At 34.8% G+C, this 22,523-nt stretch overlaps 2 protein-coding genes across 2 annotated transcripts; one reads left to right on the forward strand and one right to left on the reverse strand.

The window, feature by feature from the left end:
• The first annotated feature begins 2,054 nt into the window (after positions 1-2,054).
• On the forward strand, positions 2,055-5,946 carry LOC121753601 (elongation factor 2-like). The gene is made up of 4 exons (XM_042148818.1): positions 2,055-2,145; positions 2,980-3,022; positions 3,108-3,195; positions 3,315-5,946. Exons 2-4 carry the CDS (start codon positions 3,020-3,022, stop codon positions 5,753-5,755), a joined length of 2,532 nt encoding a protein of 843 aa, XP_042004752.1. The 5' UTR covers positions 2,055-2,145; positions 2,980-3,019; the 3' UTR covers positions 5,756-5,946.
• Positions 5,947-7,333: 1,387 nt separating this feature from the next.
• On the reverse strand, positions 7,334-10,189 carry LOC121756244 (porphobilinogen deaminase, chloroplastic-like). Its single transcript, XM_042151738.1, has 5 exons — positions 9,911-10,189; positions 8,669-9,074; positions 8,051-8,257; positions 7,790-7,967; positions 7,334-7,690 (listed from the first exon to the last, which is right to left on the reverse strand). The coding sequence occupies exons 1-5, from the start codon at positions 10,132-10,134 to the stop codon at positions 7,578-7,580; spliced, it is 1,128 nt and encodes a 375-aa protein (XP_042007672.1). The 5' UTR covers positions 10,135-10,189; the 3' UTR covers positions 7,334-7,577.
• Positions 10,190-22,523: the final 12,334 nt, after the last annotated feature.

The raw sequence follows: 22,523 nt of genomic DNA on the forward strand, positions 1-22,523 counted from the left end.
TTTACACTAACTATTAATATGAAAGAAAGTAACCAAAACACATAAGGAAGAGAAGGTTTTCGAGATGTATGTGACTGATTATTTGAAGAGTGTGTAATGTATTTAATAGGTTTTGTTATTCATACAACATGTACATCTAAATCAATTAAATGCCAATGGGTTATAGACTTCTAGCACAATTAGAGGCGCATAGTTGTGGTGACTTTGAGGTCACGAGTTTAAACCTAGCTACCTGAGAGACTTTCGGCCTTAATTCGCAAATCCGACCGAGCAAAAGATTCAGCCAAAAGCGGATTCGGAACCCCGTGATCAAACTAAAAAAAGTCAATTTATATCATATATTTTGTCATTAATTATTGCCAAGCCTACGAATTATTATAAGTCCACCTTATTGCGTTCTCAAAGGATCAACCTTCAAAATATTCTCTAAAAATATAGTACTACTATGAAAAAACTTGGGCATCAAGCATAAAATTAGTATGAGCGGCTATAAAACTCTACCTTCCAAATCACTTATTCAAATACACTATACAGAACTTGGACACCAAGCATAAAATTACAGCCAAGGCAGGCCAACTTTTAACTCATCAGTCATCACATCTCTATCATCAACTCTATTCCTAAGTTTTTCATAGGCTCTTATTCGTAATCGCTATTTAATTTTCTATTTTTTTGTCCATAAAGTGATTTTTCATGGATTTTGATAATATCCCAATTGTTTGATCACTTTAGTTGGTTATGGACTTATGGTATGGTTCAGTTAGATGTGTGTTACTTATTTAGTTTGAGGGATGTACCTTATATATTGGGTGAAAATGATTTGTAACTTGTATACAGACAACGTACTGTATTTTGTTACAATTCCTTAGTTGAAAATGGAGACAAAGTAAGTATTTGTTACAATTCCTTAGTTGAAAACATTAGGTTAGGCATAAAAAAAACATTAGGTTAGGCATCATGTTGTTTGATTTTTATTTTTCGTCTTTTGATTCATTTACAAGCGTATATGAGATGCAACTAAGGACTCACAACACACCTTATCTGGTTTAATAAGTGGTTAGAGCATCAGCAATGACGTCCGTCCCGGCGGAATTCCGACCGACGTGTCGGAATCCGCGGTGGACGTCCGCCATTGTGCATGGTATGCACGGATACGGAATTCCGCCGAGGACACCGCAGTTCCGCGGCGTTACGCAGAATTCCATCGCGACGGGCGTGCGGACGTCCGCCATTGCGTTGACTCCCACGGACGTCCTCGCGAAATTCCCGTTTATTGTGGGAAGTCCTTCGAGAAGTCCTTGGGGATGTCTGCCACTGTGCAGTGAGAAGTCCTTATGCCGTGACAGTGCAGTGAGAAGTCCGTATGACGTGGCAGGAGGTGTTTTTTGGGATTCTGTGGGGAATTTCGCCACTACCATTTTTTTTATTGTCTTGGGTGTTTAAATTCATCTAGATGTAAATAGCTATACAAAAGCTTCTAGGATGTATATTTGTTTAAATTTTTGTGAAAGAAGATGTGATTTAAATAATAATAACAACAATAATAATAATAACTATTATTATTATTATATTTTATTAAACAACACAAGTAATACTATTATTTACCTAAATATACATATATCCTGAAATTAAAAATATATACACACTGATTTAGAATCTTGAAAAGTTACAAAATGGACTCTTTTTAGTTTCATTCTCTGATTAAAAAAAATCAAATAATACAAAATTTTAAAACCAAGGATCAAATTAGCATTAAACAAACATATCCTCAATTCTTTTTTATTCCAAAGTTAATGTGTGACTAATTTTGTTGGTTTGATTTAAATTCCTTTAAATATTTCACAAAAATCAGAAAATCTTGTACTCCTAATTAAAGCATATCTACAATTTATGATGATGTTATCTTTGTTCAAGTTCATACCTTATGAGTGGTGTGATTATTTTACTATAGTATTTATAAGCTTTAGGAAGGGCTATTAAAGTAATTATAATAAGTATAGTTTCCGAATACGATATAATTGAGGGAGCTAACTGAAATTTATAACTTATATTAGGGTTTGACGAAGGCCTTCATCTCACACTTAAAATCTGTAGTGGTCTGCTCTCCTCTGCTGCCGCTAGAGTTCTCTTCCCCTCTCATCCCAAGTAAGTCTCATCTCTTTGATGCTTTTCTACACGCATTTCTGAGCTCGTTGCTTGATTCATCGCGAATTATTTTGGAATTCTGCGTTTTCTGGTTTGTGTTTTGGCTGTGTAGAGTTAATCTAATCTTGTTGAATTTGTCCAAATGAGTCATTACTTCGAATTTATTGGATCGGTTACTTTGATTTTGCTTGCAAGTTTTGTTCGATGCTAAAATTTCCGTTTGCTATGTTTTTCGATTATATGTATATTGCTTTATCTATTTGAAGGTTGTTGCTTACCTTTCATGTGGTTTTCTCTTAAAAAAATAATTGGTGGATATTTTGCTAAGATGGGATGAAAGTGGTTAGAGATTTGTTAGTTGTACGGGGGACATCATAATATTTGGATGCAATTCCTGTAATTGCATAAGTTGAAGCTATTGGGTTAGGCATCGTTTTATTTGATTTAGGTTTCATCTTTTATATTCATTGAATGCGCGAATGTCAGATTCGGCTCGATGAGTCGTTGTATTCTGAAAGAAGATATGAATTTTTTGAAATGTTATATATCTGACTAGCATTCTTTACATATTGATCGATTTTCTTCACATGTAATTGGTGCATTTCACATACAGTTTCTGGGATCTAATTTCATGATATAAGTAATTTATAAACATTGATTAATTAACCTGATGCTTTCTTGTCTGCTCATGGAGGAATATTCTGAGACAGGTGCAATGCATATTATATCATTTGAAAATTTATGATAATTGGAGATAGTATTCTAACATGCTTGTTGAGATGATATAGTAAAATATATTTTTAATAAATTCTCTGCCGTTGTAATTGATTGCAGGTAATTTAGCTGACTCGTGAGATTATTGGAATCCATCAAAATGGTATGTTGATCGAATCAGTTTTGGTTTTAACCTATTTATATTAAGTGATCTGATCTGACATTTTATGCACGATTGATGTTTGCAGGTGAAGTTCACGGCTGATGAGCTCCGTGCCATTATGGACCTCAAGCATAACATTCGTAACATGTCTGTTATTGCCCATGTTGATCATGGTAAGCAAGCCTTACTATTGATAAAAAAAATTTGTACAAGCATCTGTATTTTGAATGAATTGCCTGGTATGATCCTCTAGTAAAAAAGAAGTAATATTAACTTGTGGATGGTGTTGCAGGAAAGTCCACCCTAACAGATTCTCTTGTTGCTGCTGCTGGAATTATTGCCCAAGAGGTTGCTGGGGATGTTAGAATGACAGACACTAGAGCTGATGAAGCTGAACGTGGCATCACAATCAAGTCCACTGGTATCTCATTGTACTATCAAATGAGTGATGAGTCCTTGAAGAGTTATAAGGGAGAACGCCACAAGAACGATTACCTTATCAATCTTATTGATTCACCTGGGCACGTTGATTTCTCTTCTGAAGTGACTGCTGCACTCCGTATCACTGATGGTGCTCTTGTGGTGGTGGACTGTGTTGAAGGTGTGTGCGTCCAGACTGAGACTGTCCTACGACAGGCACTTGGTGAAAGAATTAGGCCCGTCTTGACTGTTAACAAGATGGACAGATGTTTCCTGGAACTCCAAGTGGATGGAGAGGAAGCATATCAGACATTCCAGAGGGTTATTGAAAATGCCAATGTCATCATGGCCACATATGAGGATCCGTTGCTTGGTGATGTTCAGGTTTACCCAGAGAAAGGGACTGTTGCCTTTTCTGCTGGTCTGCACGGTTGGGCTTTTACTTTGACAAACTTTGCTAAGATGTACGCAGCCAAGTTTGGTGTTGATGAGTCCAAGATGATGGAAAGGCTTTGGGGAGAGAATTTCTTTGACCCAGCCACTAAGAAGTGGACCACCAAGCCTACTGGATCTGCCTCCTGCAAACGCGGTTTTGTTCAGTTCTGCTACGAACCCATCAAGCAGATCATCAATACGTGCATGAATGACCAGAAAGACAAGTTGTGGCCTATGTTGCAGAAGCTTGGCATAACGATGAAGTCTGAGGAGAAGGATTTGATGGGGAAAGCTCTGATGAAGCGTGTTATGCAGACATGGCTTCCTGCCAGCTCTGCTCTGCTGGAGATGATGATATTCCATCTCCCCTCACCAGCCACAGCTCAAAAGTATCGTGTTGAGAACCTGTACGAGGGACCACTAGATGATCAGTATGCAACTGCCATCAGGAACTGTGATCCTAATGGTCCTCTCATGCTCTACGTGTCTAAGATGATTCCAGCCTCTGACAAAGGTAGATTCTTTGCTTTCGGCCGTGTGTTTGCTGGGAAGGTCTCAACAGGTTTGAAGGTCCGAATCATGGGCCCGAACTACGTTCCTGGTGAGAAAAAGGACTTGTACACCAAGAGTGTTCAGAGGACTGTGATTTGGATGGGTAAGAAGCAGGAAACAGTCGAAGACGTGCCTTGTGGTAACACAGTTGCCTTGGTGGGTCTTGATCAGTTCATCACCAAGAATGCTACTCTGACGAACGAGAAAGAAGTTGATGCTCATCCAATCAAAGCCATGAAGTTCTCTGTCTCACCCGTTGTTCGTGTTGCCGTGCAGTGCAAGGTTGCATCCGACCTGCCAAAGCTTGTTGAAGGTTTGAAGCGTTTGGCGAAATCCGACCCCATGGTTGTCTGTACCATTGAGGAATCTGGTGAGCATATTGTTGCTGGGGCTGGAGAGCTGCATCTTGAGATCTGTTTGAAGGACTTGCAGGATGATTTTATGGGCGGTGCTGAGATTGTGAAATCTGATCCTGTTGTTTCCTTCCGTGAGACGGTCCTGGAGAGGTCGTGCCGTACAGTTATGAGCAAATCACCTAACAAGCACAACAGGCTGTACATGGAAGCAAGACCACTGGAAGAGGGTTTAGCTGAGGCCATCGATGATGGGCGCATTGGTCCAAGGGATGATCCCAAGATTCGGTCAAAGATCTTGGCAGAGGAATTTGGGTGGGACAAGGAGCTTGCTAAGAAAATTTGGTGCTTTGGTCCTGAAACGACTGGTCCCAACATGGTTGTGGATATGTGTAAGGGAGTGCAGTACCTGAATGAAATCAAGGACTCTGTTGTTGCTGGTTTCCAATGGGCATCTAAGGAAGGTGCATTGGCCGAAGAAAACATGCGAGGCATTTGCTACGAGGTTTGTGATGTGGTTCTTCACGCTGATGCTATTCACAGAGGTGGTGGGCAGGTTATTCCCACTGCAAGGAGGGTCATCTATGCCTCCCAGATTACAGCAAAGCCTCGGCTTTTGGAACCCGTGTACCTTGTCGAGATCCAGGCACCAGAGCAAGCTCTTGGTGGAATCTACAGTGTGCTGAATCAGAAGCGTGGTCATGTGTTCGAGGAAATGCAGAGGCCAGGCACTCCTCTCTACAACATTAAGGCGTACCTTCCAGTTATCGAATCCTTTGGTTTCTCAAGTACCCTGAGAGCTGCAACCTCTGGGCAGGCGTTCCCACAGTGCGTGTTTGATCACTGGGAGATGATGGCTTCGGATCCTCTTGAACCAGGTACCCAGGCTTCAACCCTCGTCACTGATATTCGCAAGAGGAAGGGTTTGAAGGAGAACATGACTCCTCTTTCCGAATTTGAGGACAGGCTTTGAGTTGCTGTGCTGTTAAATTTAGTGTTTGTTCGAACTTCATCACTCATGTGCGCTTTGTGGCTCCGTTACCTAATTTTGTTGCTATTGGTTTTTTACCCTTTTTTAATGTACTATGATGAACGAGTTGCGTCTGGATTTTGATATTGAGTGTTTTCTGTTTATGTGATACTATTGTCAAATTTTTACTCTCACCTCATTCCTTTGCTCTAATTCTTCAATGTGAATTTGTGATATACTAAGTTTTTTGTTTTCTTCTTTTATATAGGTTATTACTGCACCTTATTCAATTTTATTATCTACTTTTTAATTACTAAACTGGATTAAAACATGGTGGTATTTGAAAATCTTTAGGATCTTTTTTCAATCTCATATAGTATTACTCATTTCTGATATACTGTATTTGCTTTAGAGCATCCACAACCGTGCTCTTGCCAGCGGCACGGTTGTGGGCCCGGGCGGTACTATTCATGCCTGCTCTCTGGCAAGAGCACAATACCCACAACTGTGCTCTTCCGCAAGGACGAGCACATTTAATATAAAATTCAATTAAACAAAAACATTTCCATAATATTAAAATTCATTTAAAAACCACAATAAATATTACAAATTACAAATAAAATAAAAAATTACATAATTAAAATCCTAAAAATTAAAAATTACATAATTAAAATCCTAAAAATTAAAAATTACATAATTAAACTCCTAAAAATTAAAAAATACATAATTAAACTCATAAAAATTGAGATTTAGAGAGTTGTTTAGTATAGTGTCATTTTTTGTGTTTGAAATGAGAGTATTTATAGATGAAAGTATGAATTTTGGGGTAAAAATAATGAAAAAAAATAAATTAAAAGTGTGGAAAAAATGGATATATTTTATTAGGAAGTGAGAAAATATTTTTTTTATTAATTTTGAATTTTTCAGATTTTTTCGATTTTATTAAAAAAATAATAATAAAAAATGATAAATCAACGGGCCAATCAGAAGCTGCCACGTCGCCACCTCGTGCTCTTGCCGCTGGCACGGACGTGCTCTTAGCTAAGAGCACCACCCTGCCAGCGGCAGGGCGCATTAACGGACGAGCTCCGTCCTTGCCAGCGGCAAGGACGGCGGTGAGCATGCTGCTCACCGCTGCGGATGGTCTTAGTTTGTTCTCTTTTGAAAAAATTATATTTTTGACTGTCTTTGGAAAATATAAATCACGTGAACATGTCAAGGCAATTTTGTTTGAAACGTATTTAATATACTAGGTTACATAAAAGATTGCTTTCCTAATTCATAGTAAATGACTAAAATTAACACAAATTGTTCCAATTGACTGCACCCTATGAAAATATAATGTAAAGCGATTTTCCCAATATGAAAATTATCTTTATACTACATTTAAAAAATAGAAATTATAGAAAATTTTATATTTAATAAGATAGAACTCATTCTTTACTAATAATATGTCAATCATTTTTTTTCTATCTTTCTCTTACTTTATTTCAAGTTTCTATTTTCCAAGTTTCTATTTTTGAAAGACAGGATAGTAGTTTTCATTTCAATGTAAAGTGATTTTCCATCGAAACTAAGATATGGAAACTGTCAACACCAGATCCTCATACAATAACATAAATGTTGGAATATTCTACAAAAAAACCCAACAATAATCAAATCGTTTTAGCTCACTGTTAATCCAAAATTCAAACAAGAATAACAAGATGCTACTAATAGTACAACAAAACTTCATCTTTACTAGGACTTGGGCAGCTTGATGAAGAGCCTAGGTGCTAATCAGAAATGCAGAAACGTGGCTAACTCTCTCCAAATACTTGACTACTCATCGGTCAAAGAAATTAGGACCAGCTTGAGAGAGAAGTTCCTCACCGGCATCTCTACCCATCTTCACCATATCGTCAAAAGCATAAGGACCTCTTCTAGAGGTTTCAAGTACTGCATTGTAACAAAATAAGGATTTGTCATATGCCACTCAAAGAACCATCCCAGCACCATTTTAGGTATTGAGTTATATCTACAACATTTTTCAAGTACCTTTAATCCCATCGGGAGATGCCACCAGTCCTCTGAAAAGACAGTTTCCTTCCTCATCACGACACGCGTATCCAGCTATTGGAGTACGGCATGATCCATCCAATGCCTCTAGGAATGCTCTCTCACATGCTACTGCTAATCTGGTATCCTCGTGATTCAAGGATGCCAAATAAGTGGCCTGAAGAGAGAATGCTTTTGATCAGATGAGAGCAAAAAAATAAAGTTATGACCTTCAAACTATTAAGGCGAGAGATGGCATACCATCTTTTCGTCATCACTCCTACATGCAATTCCTATAGCTCCTTGAGCTACAGCAGGAAGCATGTCATCAATGGATAGGATGGAAGTAACATTTTCTGTCATATTCAGGCGCTTCAATCCAGCTAATGCTAATAGTGTTGCTTGCACCACTCCTTCATTTAACTTTTTCAACCTTGTCTGTACATTACCTCGAAAATTCTCTTGTACCTACACAATATTAGACCATATATTATATACCAAAAAAAAGAAAAACATGTAAGATACTCCAAAGGAAGGAAAGCAATGGCTGTAGAAGACAAAAAATAAGTTTAGGAGCTGCTCCGGAATTATCTTTTAGCTGAACTTAGCTAGTGATTTTAAACATTAATGGAATTGACGAAATTCCAGGATCAATATTTTCAAAGTCAATAAAGCATATAGATACATCTCTGCATGAAGATAAAACAGGATGGACGCTTATATAGATACATCTCTACATAGTACATGGAGTATATATAAATCATATACATATACAACAATGTCATAGTGGAAAACTGCATAATTTTAGTTCACAACAAATGTAACATCATATATCACACAAAAGAAAGAAGAAATAAGTTACTGTTTCAATACACTCACCTGAAGTGATGGATATCTGTTGAGAAGTTGCGACTTCCTTCTCAACGAAGCTGTGCCTACAGCGCTTCCGGGAGGAAGCTCAGCGAGAGATGCGGCAGTCAAGCAGATAAAAGCATCCCGGACATCTTCTCTAGGGAGATTGCAAGGTATCATTGTGTTTTGGGGAAGATATGTAGGGACATCTTTCATTGAGTGGACAGCTATATCAATATCACTGTTAAGGAGTGCATCATCAATCTCCTTTGTGAATAAACCCTTTCCACCAATATCTGCAAGAGGCTGAGTTAGAATTTTGTCTCCAGTTGTCTTGATGACCACAATTTGAATTGCTCCCGTTTCAGCTAACTGGGGATGCGAGCCTATCAGTTTATCTCTAGTTTCATACGCTTGGGCGAGGGCCAGTGGACTGTCCTACCAAGTATAGAAGATAAAGCCATTCTGTAATGAATTTAAAATACCAAAAACTACATGGAAGAAAGAAGATTCAACTGATCTTACTCATCAATAATCACATAACTGACTTATACACTAACAACCAAACAAATTCTCCAAAGTAATAAAAGCACAACCTCAAAGATTACATATTTTACGAACCAAAGCAAACGAAACATATTATAGACATAGACAGCTAAAGTTTCAACTGAAATACAAGCTCAAACAGCACATAATGTCTAAAGCCAACCTCTATGGCAGCTTAGATGCTGCAGCAGGAGGAACTAAGCCAAGCATATAATAAGCGTGGATTTGTCTAATTGAATGCTCAGTCAGCAAGAAACAACAATTGAACTGATCTCACTCTTCAATAATTTGCAAAAGAGAATAAAGATTGACTGAACTCACTCTTCAATAATTACATGAGTGACTTATTAACAAACAACCAAACAAAGTTCCCGAGTAATAATAAAAGCAGAAACTCAAAGATTACATTTTTACGAACCAAAACAAAGAAGACAATGCAAAACAAAACGAAGCAACTAAAGACATAGACAGCTAAAGTTGTAAACGGAAATACAAGCTCAAACAACACATTACTGTCACAAGTCAACCCCTGTGGCAGCTTAGAGCAAGAGGAACTAAGCTAGACATATAACACGAGATTGCAAAATACGCACAGATATATGCCTAAGTGTATGCTCAGAAAGCAGAAAACAACGATAAATCCACAAATTGTCGACACATTGATTGACATCATCAATTAAAACAAAATTCAAGGAATTAATCGAAAACCTAAGCAAAAATTACCTCCCCCTAGTTCCGATTCTGATCACGGCAGCTTTAGTCTCGGCCTGCTGCTCGACGGCAAGGGAAGCCCTAATTAGCCAAGTCCTAGCTCGCGCGAGTGAAGATTTCCGACCGGTCGAGGGAGAAAATTCGAGAGCAGAAACTGAGCCGGCGGCGAAATTAGCCGAAAGATGCCTACATTGAGCTGGATTAACAGTGGGCAAGGCTCCGGCGGTAACCTCCATTGCTGATGGAGTGGAGATGTGAGAGAGGATAGCGTTGAAAATGGAAATCTCTTTGAGATTTGTTTATCTTTTTTATTTTTTATTTTTTCTTTAATTTAACCAGAAGATTAAAGATTTTACATTATTATTTGATTGGGCCACGTGTATATCGTTTGGCCACGTCATCGATTCGTGTACCGCCACGGCACTCTCGCTTTTAGGTGGAATATCATTAAATTGATGTATCAATCGAAATTTTAATGATGTATCAATCGAAATTTATAATACGAGTTATTTTATGATAGGATCTAAATTTATATTAATACCGTAACGTTTAGTTAAATCATAGATTTGAGTCTTTATTCGGTTATTCCTACCAGATTTTAAGATTAATCATGTTTAAGGTCGATTCCTAATAATTTTTGTAATGGTTGGTTAAGTTAAGACCTATTATGATGATTAATTATTAATCATTTCTTTTAATTCTAACCATAAATCTAGCACGTATTTAATCAGCGCTCCCACAAGACTTTTTCAGTTTTTCTATTTATAAACCAGTTGTAACCTCTATTATCAAAGTACTAGTTTTAATTTAAAGTATGAATTGTTGAAATGATTTTATGTTTATTAATTTATGGTTGTTAATTTACAAAATGTTTGACAATTTCAAAGCTTTTTGTAATTGTTTTCCTATAAATTGAGAAGAGTATTATGTTAATAAAAGCCCCCATTTTACATTTTAATAAATAAATTTGCAAATGCCAAAAACTATTTCTTGCCTGCAATTAGATCGATTATTTCATTTAAACACCATATATATGTAAATGAAAAGCCCAATAACACCACCGTGACAGCATCTCCTCCAAGGGGAGACGTAAGTGGAGAGGTAAACTAATATAACTACCATATTTACTTTTTTTTCATGAAAAATCATTCTTTAAGGGAAGAGTTATTTAAGAAGGTATTATACCTTTTTTTCTCATTTAGAAGATGTATCTTTACCTCCCCATCAATGAAGATGTAAATTTTATAACTACCATATTTGCCTTTTTTTATGAAAAACTATTCTCCAAGGGGAAAGGTATTTGAGAATGTACTATACTTTATGTTTTTTAATGTATTTTGTACTATTATTTTATTTTTAAAAAATAGTATACATTTCCATATACCTTTTCCCTTTGTAATATATGCCACTTTTTAGATATGTATATTTCACTTTTTGAGAAGATAAATACATGGTATACATTTTCTATATATCTCTCTCCTTGGAGATGCTCTTACTCTGAGCCGTATAAAATACTTAAATCATCATTTGCACACACCTAAAAATTAAATTAAATTAAATTAAAGTATCGACTCACTTTTTTTCTTGAATTTTTACTGCGTTTTCTTATACTTATAAAAGAGATGGATCAGATTTAGGTCCAAAGAAAGCAAGCTGGATAGTTCTTAATTTTGGTAACTCCAACAGTCTCCACTCAATATTTGTAGCACCTCAAAATGATTAAATCTGATTATATGGTTTTAATTTTTCCTTACTATTGATAGCCCAATTACTATAGTTATACAGTATCAGTTTTGGATCTCTAATAAAAGCCCATGGGCTACTGGGCAGGATGTTGGGTCCATTACCATGCATGCATTTTGGTACAAATTTAAAGTTGAATGTTCTTCTATTTTTTTTATCAAACAAAGTACTCCTTGATTTTTCAATTACATCGACCTATTAAATGGAGTATCAATTGAAATGATTTAATATTTCAATATCTCAGTTTGATTCGTTCGATTATTCAAATTCAAGATATTTTGTCTGCACCTAAAATTAAGAAATACCCATATGAACTTTTAAACGAATTTTATTTCAATTGGAAACATACGAAATTTCGTTTTTTTATAGATGAAATGTAAACTTATCCAAAACTAACTGAACTTTACTTTTTTTCATGATTTTCTCACTATTTTTTAAATCGAACCTGACACGACAGTCTTATGAAATTCAAAATTGTCATTTAGATTTGGAATTGTAAAACAATAAAAAAATATCATGTGTAAAAGTTTAAAAAAAAATCAAAGATTAGGTGGATAATAAAATGCATCAGTCCCAAAATTAGTTAAATGCATCAAATGAATACAACATTTAGGCTATCATTAAATTAAAAATATAATATACTCCACAAAAAATAATTTTAATTATGTAATGCAAAATTATTAAAACAAGAGGGAAACATGAAGAAAAAGGAATTCATATAGCGTTGGTGCCTAAATGAGTTATAAGTAATATATGGACTAATTTTGGTGAATTATAAAAATGAAAAAGGTGAATATTTTTAGTACCTCAATGGAAGAGGAGATTGGGGTGGGCCCACATGGACCCGTGTGTCTAGTCATCCAAATCCAACGGTCAAATTAGTTTGGCAGAAATGTAAAAGCCTTGTGTGTAATATCCCTATCCAATGTATCTATCTTTACATATATCTACAAATTAATTTCATACTACTAATTATCAATAGTGTCGCACATAAATAAATGAAAATGAAAATGAAAATGAAAATGAAATACTTCACGCTCAAGGAAACATGGCAATAAGTTGCACAACAAACTTTCACTACCCCAATTAATTAAAGGCAGAAAAAATATTATAGTGTCAAGTACTCTTATGTCATTTCTCTCTTTACATATTGCTTTACTTGTTTGCTCAACTTTAGCTCTTTGATAAGAGAGAAAGCCGCCCTCTGACAATATTAATTATGCACCTTCACACAAATTTTATTATTCTCTACATTCATATCAACATATTTTTTTATTTACTTGTACCATGACCAATATTTGCAGACATTGAATGTGGGTCAAGATTGACTGAAATTATATAATGTCTCCTCATTTTTTATTTGATATGGTGCCTGGTGGCCTGCCCAATTTATTGGATACTACCTTTCCATTTTTTGGGTGTAAAATATAGTACAAATTATATATGTATGTATAAAATGACTTTTGAATACGTCAAGTTAATCCTTTATCCTCTCTCTAGATATGTGGATTAATTTGATGAAAAGCTTGGAGGTCACATGTATAATAATCACATACTAGAAGTATAAGATATAATGCAACTTTAAGTTGAATGTAACGTAAAGGAGAAAAAAGCATAGGGAAAGGATTAAAGGGAAAATCCAACAAGTCAAGGTGCTTCAATTGCCCTCAAAAGGGGGGGAGCACATATACACATGATGCTCTCTCTTTCTATCCCACCCCACTTGAAGAAATTAGTGACAAATCTTTTTATTGTGGTAATAACCCAAATTATGTTACGGCTAAATTATCAAATAACATATCACACTTTCCAAAGGATAACTTTTTTAAATTTATCTCATCATCCCCTTTACTGGTAAATTACGTGATGATATGCAGTCGTTTTAAAACTCGCGGAAAATCAGGGTTGGAAAAATGACATCGTCTACTTATGTTTGTAACGATTGTCCAGATGTTTTAAACCGACTTTCACATCTGCGCGTAATTTGCTGAAAAAGATGATTGGATAATTTTATAAAATTCATCTTTTTGTAATTTACTTTTTAGATTTTGAAAAATATGGGACTGACCAAATTTGACAATATTTATTTTTTATTTAACAATTTGTTAATACACTATTTTCTTGTGAGCCACCACCAACTTTTAGATAAATGAATTAGATAAAGCTTGGAGTGTCATTAATATTAATTAAAGTAAAAGTGTTACTCCCTCCGTCCCATCTCAAGTGATCAACTTTCCATTTTGGGTTGTCCCATCTCAAATGATTGATTTCCTTTTTTAGCTAAAAACAAAACTTCTATCATCTCTTACTTTATTCTCTCTTTCTTACTTTATTCTCTTCTTCTTACTTTATTCTCTCTTTATCTCTCTTACTTTTTCCTCTCTCATACTTTACTCTCTCCACTTTAACTCAATACATATCATTTTTTTAATTCTCATATCGAAAAGAAATCCATATGAGATGGGATGGAGGGAGTATTACATTTGGGTCTATAGATTTGGGTGGTGGTTAAAGGAAAGTAGGAATAGATGTGGAGGGTTGATGGAAGCAATAATAGAGTGGAGAAAAAGAGATGAATAAATTTTTATTGGGGTTGGGGAATCCACCTATCCCTCTACTTTTGGAATAGTTTCTTCTTCCTCGAAAACACTATATATTTCTATAAAATAAATATCCTTCATTGGATTTGGATTGCATTTTCAATGTTTCATTATCAATTACCATTGTCATTAATTATTTTTCTTTAGATAGTTAAATTATTATAACTTAGTGAAAAATTTTAGTTCATATTTATAGAGAGATCATGAACATCTAGAGGTGTCGCGTTTTGATTTTGTTGTTACTATACGAGTGAATTTAAGTTTGTATTTTTATTATGTCTTATGTAAAGTTATTTGCTATTGGCTACACTTTTGTATCACATAATTATCAAACTTTTAGAGTAAAAAAATTAGATACGTTTTTCAAATTTATATATGCAAGTGTTCTATGCCTACAAGCTTCCAATAAATTAATAGTTTTATAAATAGTTGTTTTTTTTTTAATTATAAAGCTCACCTTTATTTTTGCATTCAAATATTTGTCCTCTACTTTTAGAGATTTGTTTTCATGACATGATGACATTCTCATTAAAAGATTAATTTATTTATAATGAATTAAGTGAAACTTGAAAAAAAAATTAGTGAGGTAAATATGTATTGCACATTGAAGTACATTAATTAATATGCACTCACAATATGTGCCAAGATGCATGCCTTTTAGGAAGAGTAGAACATTTCTAATAATATGAGTAGAGTATTATAATTATTTATATATGATTAATTATTGTAAGTGCAAAATCCACTTATGGAAAAAATAAGTTATACTCCTAGAAATACAAAATATGAAGAAGAAAAATATTTCATCTAGGCGGCACGCGGCATCAACAAAGTATAACGATATAAAGACAGGAAAAAAAATGAGAAGTGATTTTTCTATGCTATGAAATTTGATATAGACTATTGAGAGTGTTCATAAGCATTTTTATTAGTGTGAGGTTTCTAACAACTAAAAAAACTAGAAAAGTCTGGACTTTCAGAATATGCTAATTGCTCTATAGCATAAGCAATGGCGATTAACTAATTTTTTTTAAAACAATGACAATAGTGTTAGGAAATAAACATTAATCATGATTGAATTATTTACTCAATTTGATACAATGTGTATGCAAACTAGAGATTTTATTATATATTTTCGAATACAATTTACAATGTGAAATGTTTACTAAGTTAGTATGCACTTATTTATATAATTACTACTATTTCCTTCATTCTTGAAAATTTGTCACATTTTATTTTCTGCACACGTTTTGATAAAATGATAATAAATAGTTAAAGTGGAGAAAATGTAAAGTACGAGAGGGAATAATGTAGAGATGAGTCTTCTCTACATTATTCTCTCTTTTACTCTACCATCTATTCCCTTTAACTATTTATTATCATTTTTATAAAATAAGTGCAGAAAATGAAATGTGACAAATTTTAAGGGACAAAGGGAATAGTATTTATTTTGTATCCCGAGCAACAATTTTCGTACTACAAGAGAGTTTTCTTTAAATTTTCAGCATTTAATAAAGAATAGCAATTTGTAATTAATTTATTGGTTCGATGTGTGTTTCTTGAAAAATACATTGGCGTAAGTCCAATTATCTATTAAGCCTTTTTATCTCGTTGTCACATACTGACGATTTATTGATATTATGCATCACTATAGCAAATTAACCAAATTCTATTTGCATTTAAATCCATAAAAGTTGTTGACTAGCGAAATATAGCATATTTTTAAAAACTAAAAAATTGCCAATTCGTATAACTTAGTGTTATGGTTTACTTAAGTTCTTACATTATTGTAATTCCGTTTCTTAATTTTGTGACTTTTTTATATGATCACTCATGTATTTTTGTGGCTTATTTCGTGTGCTTCATTCTAGTCGATACGTTTTTCAATTTAATCACTCAGTTTGCTACCATTGTTTGATCACTCCTCTATGGTAGACGAAGTTGACGACTTGACGTGTAAAGTCATGATATGCTATGTATTTTCTTTTCTATAGAATGACCGCTTTTGGCTATAAGTTAATTCCCATGGTTTAGTTGTTGTTCATATGTATTTTTCATTTAGTTATTTTTCTTTGTTATCCACCATCTTTTTTTATTTGACTAATACATCAAAAAAGTGGGCAACAAAATATAAGTATAAACTATAGTTGTAATATTTGGACATTAAGCTACAAAATTTACCATAGAGTCAAAGTTCGACCTAGAAATTAAAGAAACAATAATGCATCTCGAATTCATGTAAAATGCATAAATTAATATCTCAAAATTATCATCCCTAATGAATAAGCATAGCGAGAGGACTTGACAATTTGAACGCATTAATTAATTACAAATGCACAATTATTCAACACGATGCAACTGCAACTGCAACTGCAACTAAACCTAAACTCTACACCTATATATGAACAATCGATGTAAGAAGTCATGAAACAACCTTAGCTAGTAACCGCCCCACAATCGCCCAATATCATTAATTAATTAATTATGGTACTAGCTATACTAATTAAACCCATTTAGATAAACGAGCTAGTAACGCAACACTAGTTTGTTTAATTAGGGTGGAGTCATTAATTAATTAATTAAAATGAATTAATGGGGCTGGTGGGATTTTGACAGGCCTGCTGCATTTGTCTCCTTAATTGCAGCTAAATTATCTGTCATAAAAATAAGGGATTTGATTATTACATTGGATGCATCACTTGTATTGTGCAAATATTATTCAAATTGGATTTTTGCCTTTGTTTTTGTGGTCTTTGGCATTATGATGATAATACCAAAGTGTGTGACAGCGCACTTCATGGACCTTCCATTCCAACACCCCAACAACAACACACTATCTCTCTGTATCTATATATATATATATATATATATATAGAGGGTAGTGTTAAACTTCTTTTCTTCCCTTAGATTTAAGTTCCTTCTTAATCTGGACCGTTAGATCTCATTCATCAACGGTCCAGATGATCTGCATTATTACATTATAATAGTGCATTATTAGTCGGTGTGCATTATTCAACTGAAAATCTGCATTATTACACTATAACGGTGCATTATTAGTCGGTGTGCATTATTTAACTGAAAATCTGCATTATTAAATGACACGTGGCATCAATCTAACCGTCGGATGACAAAATCGTGGGACTGAGATCAAGAAGGAAATAGGAGAAAATATGAAAAAATGATTTGAATACAATCCTCTATATATATATATATATATATATATATATACACACTCTTCCAAAATCTTCTGCTTTTTTTTTCTTCACATCAAAACAAACACCACATGCATTCATTTTGTGAACAGACTTATCTGAATGGGAACTATTTACGTTGTTTTTGAGATAAATGCAGTATTTACTTTTGCATCCAACCGATTAGGATGCCTTCAGTGTAAATTAAGAGATACTATTAGGCTAAAAGCCGAAAAAATACACCAATTATATATTAACAATTTAGGTTTTTGCCACCAACTTTGAATGTGATAAAAAAAAATAGATGAATTTTTAGCGTGTAGTCAATTTCTTGTGAAATCAAAATTTGCTCAAATTGAATCCAAAGTGGCATGGCAAAATGTTCAAAATGATGTCATATTGATCGAAGGTGTCATGTCCGACAATTTAACTAAACAAAAATCCCGGCATTTCATCAAAAAATACATTAGAAATTCAAATAACATAAAAAATCACCTAATTTTAACAATAATTTTATAATGTTATATCAACGTTATTTAAAATTGTCTCTAGACATGGAATATAATAGTTTTGCTATAATACTTGATCATGGGAAACTATTTACACACAAATAGTTCATATATTTATTCACAACATTCAAAATTGATAGTAAAGACCTTAATTAACCTATAATTGATGTATTTTCTTGCTATTTGCCCTAATTATGTAGTACACAAGAAATATTAACTGCAACACTTCACCTACTACTAATCTGAATTTTGGCTCTTAATCAGTTTGATTTAGTTGAAAGACCGTATCAAGTGAAATAAATACTAAAAAATACTTATTAAACCTATAACTTTAGCATTACAAGTTAACATTATATAATCACTATATTAAACAATTATACAACCGAGAAAGCCTGTGCTAATAAAAAAAATTACTAATATATATGTACTAGAAAATCTTAAATTTAACGTTAATAATTGCGCACCAATTTGTCCTGTACCAGTCTATGGATACATTCAGATACACGATTATTCATATCATAATATCTTTGAATGTACAAATGATACACACATATCTATACATTAATTTATTGGATAGGACCTTGTATTATTTTAAAAACTGAGAAATACTTGTCGTAATTGCTTTCTCTTATTGCAATTATCTAACAAAGAAGGCGCACATGTAAAAGAGAAAGACTGAGAGTGTGGACAACCATACCAATTATATACAATAAAACTGTAGTACTATATTAAAAGAAAACCCAATAATTTTTCCAATGAACTACAACCAATCTTTTTAATACGTACAGTGTTGTCTTTAATTGATGAGTACGTTTTGGAGTTACATTTATTTAATACTGAGATTCAGAAACTTATATCACCAAAAAAGGTGGGACGTTTTAAGAGAAAGAGAAATAATTAATTCAAGGGTTTCTTTACTTTTGGGATAAGATCAATTCTTTTGGAACAAGTAAGATGTTTCAATATTTTCAACTTACAGTTTACTAGCTAGTATGAAATACTCCACTATGTTAACATTATATAATCACTATATTAAACAGTATATGTTACAATCCACTATGAAATTTAAATATTGGAAGTCCCAGTATTCATGATGTACAATGTACCACAAAAATGGTCTAATTGATAAAGAAAACTAAAAAAAATCATAGTTCCTTGATTCGAAACTTATCATAAAAACAAAAAAATATATATATTTTAAAAAAGTAAGATAAATTGAGAATGAAATTGCAACAAGAATGGTGGGGCAAACCTACTATGGGGGCCATGAACCATGAGGTGCGAACTGCAATCATCTAACATGCATGCAACTGTCGCATTGTATGGCTAAATATACATCAAATTTAATACATTTAATTTAGGAGTTTTAAGTGTAGGCTTGGTGAAGTAATTTTGGGCAAGAAGAGTGTGATCATGTAATATACATGGTTCAAATTATTGTGGGGAATTTAAAATTTTCATCCGTGACAACTTTAATTAGAAAATGACATTTCCCAAACAGTTTCCGTAATTAATGTAGATTCATTATTCATGCGCGCTTGGGATGCTGTTTATGTGATAGGAGTATTATGTTTTAACAAGAATTCTAACGCTTCATAAAGAGATCTGAGTGTGGTTACAATTGTGTTCGACAAGCTACCGTGCGGTGTTCTAGCGAGACTATCGTGACCAAATTTCCTGGTGATACGAGATTATCGTTACTCGGTTGGGTCATGGTAGCTTCACATTTGAGTCACGGTAGCATCGCCAAAAATTTGGATAACGATATTCTCATCGGAAAGTTGACTAGTATGGTAGCTAGTATGTTTTAACTGTAAATATGCATGGTTAACGAGTATATTTTGTGGCAGAATTGATTACTTGTGAATTAAAAGGGACTATAAAACATGGTACTTATGAGAGTAAATGTCAATTTTGGTCCTAAACATATAATCAAATGACGAATTTGGTCCAAAACATTCACTTTTTGAAAAACAGATCCATAACAAATGAAATCCTGACCAGAATGGTCCTTCTTGACGGTTTCGTCGAAAAACTAACGGTCATGCCACTGTGCATTTGGCGTTGACCGTTAGTTTTTTGACGGAAACGTAAAAAAGGACTATTTCGGTAACATTTTCATTTGTTATGGACCTGTTTTTCAAAAAGTGAATGTTTGGAGCAAATTCGTATTTTGGTCATATGTTTAGGAACAAAATTGACTTTTACCCTACTTATAATTTAGAAAGGGAAAATTGCAATTATTGGCTTTTGGTCGATCCCATAACATATCAAAGTAGCTAATATGCACATTTCTCGATTGTTCCATAAAAATCAAATTTTGATTAAATTTGTCACTTAAATCATAAAATTTAATTAACTTCGAGTTAGATTTAGTATTATTTAATATTATATTGGTCGATTTTAGAAGATTATTTTTCAATTGAAAAGGATTAGTGATGAAAAGTGTTGGGATTTACGCACACAAGGCTTTCACACACTCAATAAGATCACACACACACACTCACTGTTGTATGAGATCACACAATGCAGAAAACACACACACTCACACTTTGAGTATTGAAGATGATAATCTTGGAGAGAAAACTGGAAAACTCTTTATTGATTAAACTCTCTCTAAACTACATACACGGTGAGCTATTTAAAGCTCCATAATCACGTAGCAACTGCTACTAACTAACTACAAGAAGAATCAAGAAAGCAAGAAGAATAACCGCTATATCTCAGCTAACTAACTGCTGCTCCAACGGCTAGTTCGGCTAGGTTGCTTCTACCTTCTCGGTTCAAGACCGAACTCCTTCCTCGGCTCAAGACCGAACTCCTTCTTCGGCTCAATACCGAACTCCTTCTCGGCTTACAACCGAACTCTTCCTTCTCGGCTCATTCCAGCTCAACGCCGAGCTTCCTTACCGAGCTTCCATACCGAGCTTCTTTACCGCTGAGCTTACCGACTTCTGCCTTCTTCTTCTTCTCGGTTAGTTCCAGGCTAGTTCCAGCTCGGTAAGCCGAGCTTACCGAACTCCTTTCTAGCCGAGCTTCTTCCAACTGAAATGAGCACTCCATTATTACAATTCTCCACCTGAGGGCTCATCTCAGTTCTTGCACAAACATTGATCAATTTCTTGCAATGATCAAACTTGTCTCTACCTAGAGACTTTGTTAGCATGTCAGCCGGATTGTGCAAGGTGTTAATCTTAATCACCTTCTTTTTAAACAACCACTTGCAACTGATCAGCTTCCTCTCCTTTCCATCTGTTTTCAGCTTGGATTTGTCCACCAAAATCCATGTTTTGTTCTTGAGTAAAGACTCTATTTCCTCATTCATGGCTTCAATCCATCTTTCTCTATCTTTACTCTGCATAGCTTCTTTATATGTGAGTGGATCTGCACCATCAATACCTTCAGCTGCACACAGAGCATAATACACAACATCAGAGAACTTTGTTGGTGGCCTTGTTTCTCTTCTAACTCTGTCCCTTGCAAGCTGATAGTCCCTGATAGAGTCTGATATAGACTCACCAGCCTGGTTGCCCTGAGTTGGAGCCTCTTCTTTATCTGAATCAGACTCACTCCCCGAGTCAATGACTCCACCTGCTCCTAGGCCAACCCCCACAGGCTCCACCTTGAAGAAATCACCCTCATCTTCATTGGAGTACGGCTTATCTTTCAGGAATGGCATCTGATCCTCCAAGAACACCACATCCCTACTCACCAAGACCTTCTGCTTACCGGGCTCAATACACCAGAGCCTATACCCCTTAACACCTCTCTGATACCCCAGCAAGATACATTTCAGAGCCCTAGCTTCAAGCTTACTTTGCCTAGCATGAGCATAGGCTGCACACCCAAATACCTTGTATTTTGAGTAGTCACTGTGAGCTCCATACCACATGTAATCAGGAGTTTCAGATTTCAGGGCAGTAGATGGGCATTTATTGATGAGATAGGCTGCTGTATACACAGCCTCACCCCAGAATCTGCTGCTCAAACCAGACCCAAGAAGTAGGCACCTCACCCTCTCTAGGATTGTCCTATTCATCCTCTCCACAACACCATTTTGCTGAGGATTACCAGGAACAGTCCGGTGCCTCTTCATACCCTTCTCTTTACAAAACAGATCAAACTCAGCAGACAAGAACTCTAGGCCATTGTCTGTCCTCAAGCATTTAACACTTCTACCCTTCTCTAGCTCAACCTCCTTACACCATATCTTGAACTTTGTGAGTGTTTCATATTTTTCTTTAAGAATATATACCCACAACTTTCTTGTATAGTCATCAATGATAGCTAGATAATACTTTCCTCCACCAATTGAACCCACCGGTGAAGGCCCCCAAAGATCACTATGTATGTAGTCTAAAGGGGCTGTAGAAGAGTGAATACCTGTAGGATAGGGTGCCTTCTTAGCCTTTCCAAGTATACATTGCTCACAGGGGTCCATCTTGTTGAAATCTCCAGAGATCAGACCCTTCTTGATGAGTTCTTTCAAGCTTCCTTCGGCTGGGTGGCCCAATCTCTTGTGCCATAGCATTATGGAATCATCTGACACTGCATTGCTTTCTCCATCAACAGCCCTAGCCTTCAG

The sequence above is a fragment of the Salvia splendens genome, chromosome 11 (genome assembly GCF_004379255.2).
Source record: "Salvia splendens isolate huo1 chromosome 11, SspV2, whole genome shotgun sequence".
Classification (NCBI taxonomy): Eukaryota; Viridiplantae; Streptophyta; class Magnoliopsida; order Lamiales; family Lamiaceae; genus Salvia; species Salvia splendens.